Source organism: Apus apus, chromosome 24 (genome assembly GCF_020740795.1).
Source record: "Apus apus isolate bApuApu2 chromosome 24, bApuApu2.pri.cur, whole genome shotgun sequence".
NCBI lineage: Eukaryota > Metazoa > Chordata > Aves > Apodiformes > Apodidae > Apus > Apus apus.
Window position 1 is genome coordinate 1,856,370 of NC_067305.1, and position 12,526 is coordinate 1,868,895.

Below are 12,526 nucleotides of genomic sequence, written 5' to 3' on the forward strand. Positions count from 1 at the left end.
TGCTCCAAGGAACAAGTGATGGGACAAAAGGAAATGGCCTCAGGTTGTGCCAGGGGAGGTTTGGATTGGATATTGGGAACCATTTCTCCAGGGAAAGGTTTGTCAGGCCCTGGCCCAGGCTGCCAGGGGGGTGGTGCAGTCTCCTCTCACAATACTCAAAACTCTGGACACCATCCTGTGCAACCTGCTCTGGGTGAACCTGTTAGAGCAGGAGGGTTGGCCTAGATGATCTCCAGAGACCTCTTCCAACCACCACCATTCTAGAATTCCCTCAGCAGGGACATGGACACAGGGCCCACAGGGTGATAAGCACCATGGGGTCCTGCTCCAGCCCTGTGACCTGAGAGCAGCTCCCCCACCAAGGGGGAAACGGGTCCCCCAGGGCCTGGCAGGGCTGGACCCCCCCTAGGACACATCCTGTGTACTGCTGGGAAGACAAACTGGGGGTGCTCCTAACCCCCACCAGCACCAGGCATGGTGTTATTTATTATCCATGAGGAAAATGATGCCCAGGGCCTCACAGCCACCCCAGAACCCAGAGCTGAGCTGGTGTCTGACACAGCCACGTCCAGAACAAACCATCCACATCATCCAAGCAAACTAGACTGTATTAATATTTACACTTATGAAGAGGAGGGAAATAAAAGGGAAAAGGTGGGTGGTGGAAAAGCAGGTGGCTGCCCTTCTTTCCCATTGCATCCCTTGGGAGCTGCTTCCCCTCCCTGAGAGGCAAGGGGTGGCTGCTGCTCCTCATGGCTTCCCCTCAGGAGGGGCTTTCCCCTCAGCCAACACCTCCCTGGTCATCCCAGGCTCAGCCCCTGCTGGGCTCTGGAGGTGACACCGAGATAACCCAGAGGCAAAAACCTGAGGAAAAGGGTGACAGGAGCCAGGCTGGTCTCTGCTGCAGGCAGGCAGGGGTTTGCAGCAGCTTTGGAGGTCTGAATCCCCCTGGTAGCTGGGGGGGCTCATGCTGCTCTGGCTGGAATCAGACTGGAAAAACAAACCCTCCAGAACCATCCCCCTGCAATCACTGGGACAGAATTCCTGTCAATGGGGGAGGAAACCAGCACCTGGAGGATGTTGGGATTTGGGATGTTGGGATTTCCCCTGGCTGCTGATTTCCCCCCCCTGAGTCTCTGCTCTCCAACCCCCCTGTACAAGCTGATGCTGAGGGAAGCTCTTCCAAAGTGTGGCACAGCCAGAACTGGGGCAGGGGCTGCTGCTTTTCCTCTGGGACCCATGCAGATCTGTTTGTGAGTTCACCAGGAGCCCCCTGGCCACAGCCCCAGTCCCAAGGCTCCCAGGGAGGAGTGGGGTGTCCCCCCTGGGGTGCTCCAGGGCAGGTGCAGACCTTGCATGGTGCAGAGGTGGCTTCTGAAGCACCTCAGGAGCCTCCACTTGCCTCGCTCATGTTCCTGAGCCCCAAGGTTTCCTTTCTAACAGCCCCAGAGCCCCCTGGGTGCCTTTCAGGGTGCTCGACTGCTCCAAGGGGCTTTCAGTGTACCCCAAAGCTCTCCTTTCACCTTCACTTGCACCCAGAGCCCTCCCAGAGTTATCCAACAACCCTGACACCTCCAAGTCCTTCAGTGAGCCCAGAGCCTTGCCAGTGCCTCTCCTGCCTTTCCTGAAAGCCCCCACCTGCCTTCTGGGCACCCCAAGACCTTCATGATGTCCCATGTGCCTTTCTCTGTGCCCCAGATCCCCGTGCCCAACTTTCAGAGCCTTTCCTGGGGCTCTGGCCCTGCCTCTCACCTCACAGGGACAAGGTGGGAGAGCAGGACAGGCTTCCCAAGCTGATGTGCTGACAGGGGAGAAAGGTTCTCAGGGAGGATCAGAGAGGCCCACGGGGGAGGAAAGGTCCCTACCACCCACCCACGTGCAGGGACAGGGAAAGGAGGTTTGGTGACCTGAACTTTGTGCACAACCCTGATGAGACAGATGGGTGTAAGGCAGGAGGGAGGGAGCAGAAGGGAGAGGTGCCCTGGGCCACAACCAACCTGACAGGGGAAGTGGGCACTGAGGTGGAGCACGGGGGGCTGGTGCCAGGGTGTCCCTGAAGGCACCAAGCCCAGCAGGCTGGCTCCCTCCTGGCAGCAAGAGGTGCTGTCCCAAAGGTCCTGACCCACATCTGCTTCCAGCCATAAAATCACTTGACTTGTGCTGCTTGGCCACCCTGGAGCTTCCACAGCAGCACGTGAAGGGGGTTGAGGGCCTTAAAATTATAGAATTGTCTTCTCTGCATCTGAGACCAAACACCTCTCAGGGAGCAGAGGGCAGCCTGGCTGCCAGGATTCCCCAGCTCCTGGTTTCATATCTGCCACAAAGAGATGGAAAGGCAGAGGGAACAATGCCCAGTGGCAGCTGGTGGGCTCCAGCCCTGAGTCCCAGTTGGTTTGCAGGACTTGGAGCTGCTGGATGAAGGGAAGGGCTGCCCAGCAGAGCCAGCTGCCCACGCTGCAGGAACCACCCCAGCAGAAGACAAGTCTGATGGTCTCAGCTCTGGAATGGTGGGGCAGGAAGGTCCCTTTTCCCTCGGGAAGCTGGTCAAGAACGGATCAGCCGAGCTGTGAGTGTCAGACAGGCAGGGAAGGGAGGGAAGGAATGCCAAATGTCTGCCCAAGAGGTGTGAGGAGTCCCCATGTCCGGGTGCTGGTCGGTGTGTGCTGCTGGAGTCCCCATGGCACCCCCACGGGGCTGGGAGGAAGCGAAGGAAAGCTGGGAGGAAGAGGAGGAGCACCAGGCCACCTGGCTGCAGTTCCAGCTGCTCAGCCCCCTTTCACAACTTCTGGATCTTCTCAGCAATAACGATGGGGTTCTCCTTACGGATCTTCTCAGCAGCTTCTGCCTTGTAGTCGTAGGGGCAGGCATGCATGTCGGAGTACCGGTGAATGGCGCAGAACAAGTTCCCACAGCGGCAGTCGAAGCCTGAAGGGAGGAAGAGCAGGGAGACAAAGCCCTGTCAGTCCCAGCCCAGCTGGGCAGGAAGGGAAGCAGGGCACCTGCTCCTTCCTGCCAGGCCAGGAAACTCCACTAAGGCAGCAAGAGGCTGAGGTGAGGGTCTGACAGGAGAAAGGCAGTCGCAGTGTGGGGGAAGGTCACGGGTGATTCTTTGCTCCCCAGAGGACACGTGTGGCCTGGGCAGCCCCAGCTGTCACAGTGGTGGGAAGGCTCCCAGAGCAGCTGCTCTCTGCATTCCTCGGGGACAAAGGACATGCTAGGGACTGCACAGGGCCAGACTGCTCATCCAGACCAGGCTCCCCAGGCAGCCTGAGCTGGAGCCCAGCCCTCCCAGCCAGCCTGGCTCCCCAGGCATCCTGCAGCAGCATCTGGACTGACCAGCAGGGAGCAAAAACCTTCACCTCCTTAGGATCACTTTCGAGCTATTTCAGCTTCAAAATTCAGAATCACTTCACTTGGAGACCACACTGTTCAGAAGTGCTGCCATTATCACAGCACACTGGGAAACTGAGGCAGGGAGGTTTGATAAGAGGACAGATCAGCCCCCACCAAGTCCTGCTCTCTCCTTTCATGTCCTTCCAACTACAGGCTGTAACGACCACAAACACCTTCCTACAAGGTGCCAGTTTACTCCTGTTTGAGAAGCTTGTATCCAAAATGCCCTGAATTCACAGAAGTTCTCTGCAAGTTGATTCCTAAAGGAGACTCCTCACAGTTTGAAGCTCTTAAGGAAACACTCATCCAGGAAAACAATCCCCTCTGCAGGTCTGAAGGCCACACCCAGAGGACCCTGCCCAGTCCCAGGATTTTGAACCCACACTTATTCCATGACAGTGCCCTCAAACATCCAAGCTTGTGATCCACAGTAGCAATCACTGGGCAAACCTCCCAGGCAGGCTCAGCCCAAGCAGCTCACCTGGATGAGAACTTCAGGGACTGCCTTTCCAGGGCCAGTCACCTGACACCATCTCAGCACTTTAAGCTTTACAGGACACTGCCTGAGCCATCCTGCTCTCAGGAAGCTAAACAGCAGAAGGTGAGCAGCATAAATGAATGGGATGTCTTGGAATGGGATTTTATAGTTTGGATCTAATTCATTTCATGTCACTAGTAGGAAAACTTGACCACTGACTTGAACAGGAGCAGAATTAGATCCACAGGGAGCACTGCCTTTGCTTCAAAAAGCAGCAGAAATAACCCTGTTCAGAATCACAGAATGGTGGGGTTGGAAAAGATCTCTGGAGATCATTATGTCCAACCACCTGCCAGAGAAGGATCACCAGGGGCAGATCACACAGGTACACATCCAGACTGGTCCTGAAAACCTCCAGAGAAGGAGACTCCACAGCCTCTCTGGGCAGCCTGTCCCAGGGCTCTGTCACCCTCACAGCAAAGAAGTTCTTCCTCATCTTGAGCTGGAACTTCCTGGGCTCCAGTTTGAATCCATTGCCCCTTGTCCTGTCCCAGGGCACAAGTGACAAGAGCTTGTCCTGCCTTCTTGCTGCCCTCATGTATTTAGAGACATTCATTAGATCCCCCCTCAGTCTTCTCCCAAACATCTTCTCATGAAGATGCTGAATAAGCTCCACAGCCCTGCGCTGCTCCAGTCCATGCTGCCCACAGGTCAGACCTCATTTCCCAGCACATCCTGTGGATGTGAAGTACTTTTTGACAAAGTACCTCTACCCACTGACCCCCTGAACCCAGGCAGTACCACAGCACAGAGAGATCAGTTCACAGGGCTACTAAACCAGGCAAGTTCTCCCCACAGCCAGGCTCTCACCAGTCAGCCCGATCTTCTTCCGGCAAGTGAAGCAACGATTCTTCTTTGGCTTCGGTTTTTCTGGAGCTGTCTTGCCCTCAGCTGTGTTCTGGGATATTTCCAGCAGGGTACCTGAGACAGAGGCAAAAGTTTTGGTACTCTTCTTGAGAAACCAAGCAATGCATTTGTTTGATTACAGGAGCTGCTTGAGGCCCTACAGATTCTGGATCAGCACCAGAGCGTGTGTTGCCCTGGCCAACAGCCCCCAAACTGTGAGGTTTGCCTTGTTCCACAGACCTGCACCTCACACAGCCTCTTGGTTTTCTCTTTGTTTCAAACTCCTGAAGTTCAAGGCCCAGAAACACCCAGGAGACATTCCACCTTAGCAAAGGCACATGGAAGGTAGCATGATGCTGTTTATCTCCTGCTGAGAAAAGCCACACTACGAATTACCTGGCACTAGGTTAAACACGCACCTGGATGGTCACCAGAGCTTAGCACAGCAACTCAACCAGCTGAGACTAGAGTTCATCTTTGCAGGGGGTGGGAAAAACAACAGTTAACCCCTTGTAAGCACTACTAATTATTTTTGCTGACTCTTATGTAAGTGTTCCTTGTATGTAGGTCTCAGGATGCTTTACACAGATACTCATCACTGTCTCTAATCTACCAAAAGGAAAACTGAGCTCCAAAAGCCAGATTGTTAAAGGTCACCCATGCTCAGCAGGCTTTCCTACAGTACCCAGGCAGGGTAGGGAAGTCAAGAGGAGGGAGGAGTTCCAACTGGCAGCAGGTCCACACCTGCAGCACACACTGCTCTGAAGACCAGGTTAAGGAAACAGTGCGAGGCTTTGTAGACCTGACTCTGAAGCTCCTTCTAAAAATCACACAACCTGAAGAAAGGGGCAGGCTGTTCCACACCTCTCACCAGTGTCTCACCTGCCTGTTGTGAACTTGTTTGGGCTTGCAGGCAAGGGGTTACCAAATCCAAAATGCTGAGTCATGTGCCATGACTAGAGCCTGTTTTTTTTTTTTAGCAACCAACAATTCTCAGTGTTTTTTTAGCTTTGAATGCAAGCAAACTGTCAGGTGAGCTAATGGAGGGTGTCACTTGGCTACAGCTCCACTGGGACACAAGGGACCATCCCTGTAACTCATCAGCTGGAGGACAAACTCCACTGGCAACCCCAGGCATGCTCCAGTGTCACTACAAGGGTCCCACCTTGCAAAGAAACCACATCAACACCCCCTGGGAGGAGCACCCACATCTCCCGTCACACTGAGGACAACCAGGCCAGCAGCTGCCCCTGGGCACCCTCACAAACACATCTCCTCTCTCCCGAGACTCCACTGGATCCACCTCCTTTCCTCCCTGAAGAGCTGGCAGGGAACTGCAGCCACCAGCAGCCGTGCAGGGGGCTGGGGGACGCGCTGCTCCGGGCTCCCTGCCATTCCCTAGGAAAGGCGTCATGGAAGATTATCCTCCTGCCAGCGAGGCGAGGGCTGGCAGCTACTCAGCCCTCAGCCCACAGAGCAATCTCTATCAGCCTGCCCTCAGGCACAGCATTTTCTCTCTTCCCTGGCTCAGAAAGAGACAAACTCTTTTTCTCCCTTAGCTCCTCTTAGCCTTTCCTGAAAGGAGGGAACTCATTCCCTGGAATTCGTGGCCACAAAGCAGCTTCCGAGATGGGTGTCGTTCCCGCTTGTGCAAAGGCCAAACCCATCAGTCTACCTGATGAGGAAGATGCTGATGAGGCTTCTTCTGTCTTGGTGAACTCCTCTGTCTCACTGCTGGTTTCTTCTCTGGATATGCTCATGGCTGTCATCTGATGGGTCACAGGAGTCTGAGCACTGGGATTATTTGCAACAAACAAACCACAGAGCAAACACAAGCATTTTATTTTGATGGACAGTTATGTGGGAAGAGAACTTCAGCCCACAAAGTTAATTTCATTATACTCAGAGGTAGCTCAGGAGGACAGCAGGCCAATTCCCCTTGAGATTTGTGATCAAAGTTCTGTAGACACGAATGGAACGAGTCTGTGATGATCTCAGTTTCCTTTTCCACCCAATTATATCTCAAAGCCAAGGCGACAGCCCATCCAAACAAGCCCAGGGACAGGGAAACAGCATGATGAGTCAGGGCTGCCATGCAATGCAGTCCTGCCTTCCTTCCTATCAAACGTGTGTGAGATCCCTAATCCTGCTGTTGCAGCCACCAGGCTGGATCATCACCAGGGGCTTTCACCCGAGGCTGAGTTGAAAACCAACAGCCTGGCACAGCTAGTGATGCTGGCTCCAAAACAACCAGGATGCTGCTTTGTTTACCAGAGGTTTTAATTTACTACTGACCCTCTGCCACCCGACTCTGCACCAGCAGGGCCGTCTCTGTCTTCCAGATAACCCAGGGTCACAACAATCCGTGTTTAATCCAGCTTGCTTTACAGATCCCCTTGTGCACATGAAGGAGAGTCCATCCCTGGTGCCCTGGGCTGGTTTTCACAGGAGGACCCCCCCACCACAGGCTGTGCCCCTCAAGACTGTGCCCCCACCTGGCTTTTGCATCCTCAGGCGTGGAGTCTCCCTCTGCGCGCTGCCCGGCGACCGAGTCGGCAGCCATGGGGCTGCTGGTGGGACCACTGGGGGCTACAAGGCAAGATCAAACTCATCACAATGTCCCCGAGTTCCTTGGGGGCCTGACAGGCAAGGAGTAAACAGGATGAGCACTTTCAGCAGGCTGTAACCTCCTGCTCCCTCCACATTTGTGCGTAGGGGACAACTGATGGGGTTGGACAGACCCCAGCGTGACCCGGAGCAGCTGCTGGATTAGGCATGACTACAGAGATCCCTTTAGATCAGGCATGACTCTTTCTATCAGGATTGTAACATCCCCCTTGAAATGAGCTGCCCATCTTCCCAAGGACTGCAGGCCTCATTTCTGGGCTCCTGTTCAGCTCCCCAGGACCTCCCAACTCCCTGTTGAAGGATGTGGGTTTCTCCACAGGAGTTACGTTCCTTCCATGACCAGGTGGTTTTGAACATCTGGTAAAACCTGCCTTCAGTCACCTGTGGCACCTCCATCATTCTTAGATTTCCCTTCTCTTCCTCAGCATTGCAAAGCCAACTCCACATAAATATCCTCCTGTCAGTAGAAATGAAAGTCCTGCAGCTACCAACATACCTGGAAACCCAACTTTGCAACTTCTCCAAGCTATGAGAACCAGCTCCTCATCTGCTGGAAGTGATTTCAACAGAAACACCTTGGTTTCCATCAGCTGAGGATCTAAGTCAGGGTCTTTAGAAAAACCCTCTGTCAGGAAGAGTCGTGGTCACAACACATATTTTGGGGGTGGGTAATTCAAGGAAAAGTGATTATCCCACTCAGGAATAAAACTGCAGGAGTTCCTCACTGGTATCGCAAAGCCCATGAACAAACCCTCAGCAGAAGAAAATCCTGCTGATGAGTGAAAGAGCCTCCATCCTGTGCCCCTCACTGCCCCCCAGCTGGCTGATGTGTCCTTTTCTTTCCCTGCTTTTGGATTGTCAGCCCTGTTTAAGGTGAGAAAAATCATGCAAACCCAAAAGGCCAAATTCTTCCCCAGTCAAATTTCATTTCAGGCATCTGTGGTGGATCCCAGCAGCACGTAACTCAGGGAGCAGGCAATAGCCACAGAGCTGGGCAGCTGTCAGCACAAGTGAGGTTTTACAGTTTACTGGAAGGTGCTGACTGGGATGGGGCTTCACAAACAGCTGGGATTGGGAAGAAAACAACTGACCCCTCAGAGGGGTGAGAAGAGGTCCAGAGAGCTCCAAAGTTCAGGTCTTTGATTTAGAGGCTCGAGTCTTCATGAAAAGGGAATGATACTTTTCAGGAGAAACTAAACCTGCTGGTGGCCAGTACCAGTACCATGCTCTGTCCCAGTCACTTCAGGCACCTGTTTAGGATAGATTTAATGGATAAAAAAACCTCTACCTGGGGGGCTGAGCCGGTCACTGCTCTGCTGCCTCTGCAGAAACTCCTTATAGCAAACAGAGCACATCCCGTTGGTGCGGGGGCTGCCATAAAATCCACAGCCCGTGGTACAGAGCAGAGGCACCTGGGTCTGGTTGGTCTCCTGAGCCATCCTCACTCCTCCAAGGCCCCAGGCTACAAACAGGAAGAAAAAAAATGAGACAGCTGTTAGGGCCTGAACTCTCCTTGGGCAAATGTTGCAGCTGATCAGGAAAGAGCACAAAGGATCCCAAGAGAAGCCAGCACGTGCACAACAACACGATCCTCTGAGCAAGGGGCACCCAGGGCTCGGAGGCAGCCACAGGAATTTTTGTCCCTAGGTTAGACACTAGGAGGAAATTCTTCCCTGTGAGGGTGGTGAGACCCTGGCCCAGGTTGCCCAGGGAAGCTGTGGCTGCCCCATCCCTGGCAGTGTTGAAGGGCAGGTTGGATGGGGCTTGGAGCAACCTGGGCTGGTGGGAGGTGTCCCTGCCCATGCAGGGGGGGTTGGATCTGGATGGTCTTTAAGGTCCCTCAACCACAAACCATTCCATGATTCTATGATTCCTGGGACTTTGAGCCACCCACAGCTCAGCTGCCCAGAGATGGGCTGAAACACTGACAGGAACCAGCCTCACTACCCCCTCCTGGCACCACGAGGCTCCCCAGCCCCCCAGTGAAAAACACACGTGGAAAACCCGAATGATCCACTCTCCAAAAGCATCAAGAAATGGCACCACAGCACCACAAATGACTCCTGCAAACACTGACACACACACAATGCCACCAAACCCCCACCCCAATCGGTTACACTTGACACTCAGCAGCATCTGCTTTCATTTTGAGCTCGATTTACTTTTTTAGTTCTCAGGAAGATGATGTAAGAGATGCAAAAAGAACCCATTGACTCCCAGTTTTGACATGCTCAGGTACTTCCTGACAATATGCTGGTGAAAAAAGGAAATGTTACCATAGTTAGGCTGGAAATAAGGTTTCTTTCCAGCAGCAAGATGCAATTCCAGAACACCTTCCCAGGGGAAAAGCTGCTTTTAAAACGAATCCTAAGAATTTGTCTCTGGGTCACAATCCTGGGAACCCCTGGTTCCTTCCAGCCACACATGGTGTGATTTACACCCCTTTAGACCAGAACTACAACCAGTAACTCCCAGTAACAACCACTACCAGCTCAGATGGGTGCAAACAACGCAGTTGTTGGAGAAGACACTGGTGGGACTGTGGTGGCACAGGGGGCTCCAGCTTGGACACAAAGACACAACACTGGTACCAGGAATCTCCCCTTCTCCCAGCGTGGCAGATGCACAAAGTACCCACCACTTCACTTCCACCTTCTTTCTTTCACCCTGCCAACAAAACCTGCTTCACCAAGGGAACAAAACAACAGGAACAAGAAATAATTACCCTCCTAGAAGAGATCCCGTGGGATGGGAAGTGGATCAGCTCTGGTTTATTCCTCCTTGTCCTCAGCTGGAATCTCCACGCTGCTCTCGGGGCTCTCCTCGCAGAGCTCAGCCCGTCGTTCCCATTCCCAGACCAGGAATCCTTCCCGGCCCAAACCCACCACTCCTTCGGCACCAGCAGCGCTGGACCCTCCCGGGAGTGGCCCCGGATCCCCACGGAGGAAACCGGACGGTGCTCCCTGCCCCGCACGGGCAAATTTTCAGGACTTGCTTCTGATTTTTGAGCGTCCCTGGAGAGAGAAGGCGACGGCTGCTGCGACTTGGGAGGAGTTGGGCTCCCCCTGAGGAAGCAGCAACCTCCTGAAACCCGGGCCGAAGTGCTAGAGCGGGAGCCGAGAAGAGCCAGAAAACCGGCTGAAATGGTTGAAACGGAGCAGCTCCCGCTGCTCTGCGCCCAGGGCAGGCCGGGTCACCCGCCCCGACACCCTCCGGCCGGGCTGCCCCAGCAGGCCCGGCGGGACCCCCCCTGCACCCCCACCCCCCGCAGCCGGGCTCCGCGCCTCGCTCCCCGCCCGGCCTAGAAATCGAGGCCGAGGCTTTTGCGGCCTGCAGGCGGCGGGCAGGGCCCGGGCGGGCCGGGGCGCTGAGGCCGCGCCGGGCCCCACTCACCGGGCACCGGGCCCCGGGCACCCGGCACCGGGCCGGGCGGGCCGGGAGGCTCAGGAGGGCGGCGGGCACGGCGGGCTGCCGGGAAACATGGCGGGCGGCAGCGCGGCCCCCGAGCGCCCTCCCCCGGGGAGGGCCCGGCCCGGCGGGACGGGGGAGCGGCCGGAGCCGGGGCAGGGCCGGGGGTGCCCGGCGACGGGGGAGGGTCTGCCAGGCCTGCCCCCTGCCTGGAGGGGAGGGGGCTGAGACCCCCTTCTATAGGGGCTGGGGGGTGTAGGTGTGCTCTGGCTATAGGGGAGGGGTCCGTGAACCCCCTTCTATAGGGGCTGGGGGGTGTAGCTGTGCTCTGCCTATAGGGGAGGGGGCTGTGAACCCCCTTCTATAGGGGCTGGGGGGTGTAGCTGTGCTCTGCCTATAGGGGAGGGGGCTGTGAACCCCCTTCTATAGGGGCTGGGGGTGCAGGTGTGCTCTGGCTGTAGGGGAGGGGGCTGAGACCCCCTTCTATAGGGGCTGGGGGGTGTAGGTGTGCTCTGGCTATAGGGGAGGGGGCTGAGACCCCCTTGGCTGCAGGGACCAGAGGACAGGCATGTCCCATCTATAGCTGAGGGGGCTGAGACCCTCCTATAGGTACAAGGGTGGGAAGCAGCCAGACCCCGCTGTAGGAGCTGGGGCACAGTTGGGCCCAGGCTATAGGGGAGGGGGTGAGACCCCTGTCCCCACAAGCTCTAGAGGCTGGGACATAGACATTCCTGGACTATAGGGGAGGGAGCTGGGACCTTCCTCCCCAGCTATGAGGGCTGAGGCACCGCCTGGACCCAGCTACAGGGGAGATGAGTGGGGAACATAAAATCCCAGACTGGTTTGGGTTGGAAGGGACCTTCAAGATCACCCAGTCCCACCCCCTGCATGGGCAGGGACACCTCCCTCCAGCCCAGGTTGCTCCAAGCTCCACCATCTCCCTGGCCCAGGCGGCTACAAAAATCTTGGGGTGTTGGTGGTAAGCCCTGGCCAGGCCACTGGGGCAGGGTTTCTGCTTGGATTTGGTTTGTGGCAGAAGCACAGGCAGGGATCTGCTCTCAGGGAGCTTTTCAGGGTCAGCTTCAGCTGCTCAAAGGCATTTCCTACAGTGACAGGCTGGGAGAGTTGGGGTGTTCAGCCTGGAGAAGAGAAGGCTCCAGGGAGACCTTAGAGCAGCTTCCAGTGCCTGAAGGGGCTCCAGGAAAGCTGGGGAGGGGCTTGGGACAAGGGCAGGGAGGGAGAGGACAAGGGGGGATGGATGAAAACTGGCAGAGGGAGATTGAGGTGAGACATGAGGAGGGAATTCTGGAGTGTGAGGGTGGTGAGAGCCTGGCCCAGGTTGCCCAGGGAAGCTGTGGCTGCCCCATCCCTGGCAGTGTTGAAGGGCAGGTTGGATGGGGCTTGGAGCAACCTGGGCTGGTGGGAGGTGTCCCTGCCCATGCAGGGTCCCTCCCAACCCAAACCAGTCTGTGGTGTTTCTGTCTCGGTGCAGTTTGATTTATTTGCACCGGGAACTGAGCTCTCCTGAGGGGCTGGTCTAAACTGACCGGCTCTGGGATCATTCCCGGCTCCCCGGTCCGTGACCACCAGGTGGCACCAGGTCCCCACGGAAGGTGGGCTCACCCCAGCCCCCCTGCAGCCCCTCGCTCACCCCCCAGCCCCCCCGGGAGCCCCTCACTCACCCCCGGGAGCCCTCGGTCGCTGCCCGCCCTG

The 12,526-nt window shown here is 56.0% G+C and overlaps 1 protein-coding gene and 1 long non-coding RNA gene across 3 annotated transcripts in view; one reads left to right on the plus strand and one right to left on the minus strand.

Moving 5' to 3' along the window:
- The window catches only part of LOC127394203 (uncharacterized), a 69,991-nt gene extending 65,580 nt beyond the window's left edge, over nt 1–4,411 (plus strand). The window contains exon 3 of the long non-coding RNA XR_007891606.1: nt 4,395–4,411. This is a non-coding gene — a long non-coding RNA (uncharacterized LOC127394203). The remainder of the gene's footprint in view (nt 1–4,394) is intronic.
- On the minus strand, nt 2,162–10,892 carry LOC127394196 (AN1-type zinc finger protein 5-like). Of its 2 annotated transcripts, XM_051640036.1 has the most exons (8): nt 10,799–10,892; nt 10,131–10,419; nt 8,694–8,867; nt 7,902–8,030; nt 7,273–7,366; nt 6,453–6,571; nt 4,742–4,852; nt 2,162–2,925 (listed from the first exon to the last, which is right to left on the minus strand). In XM_051640036.1, exons 3-8 carry the CDS (start codon nt 8,842–8,844, stop codon nt 2,777–2,779), a joined length of 753 nt encoding a protein of 250 aa, XP_051495996.1. In that variant the 5' UTR covers nt 8,845–8,867; nt 10,131–10,419; nt 10,799–10,892; the 3' UTR covers nt 2,162–2,776. The 2 variants fall into 2 exon arrangements, with proteins under 2 accessions (XP_051495996.1, XP_051495997.1); XM_051640037.1 differs by lacking the exons at nt 7,902–8,030; nt 10,799–10,892 and having other exon boundaries at nt 10,131–10,566.
- Between the last annotated feature and the right edge of the window lie 1,634 nt (nt 10,893–12,526).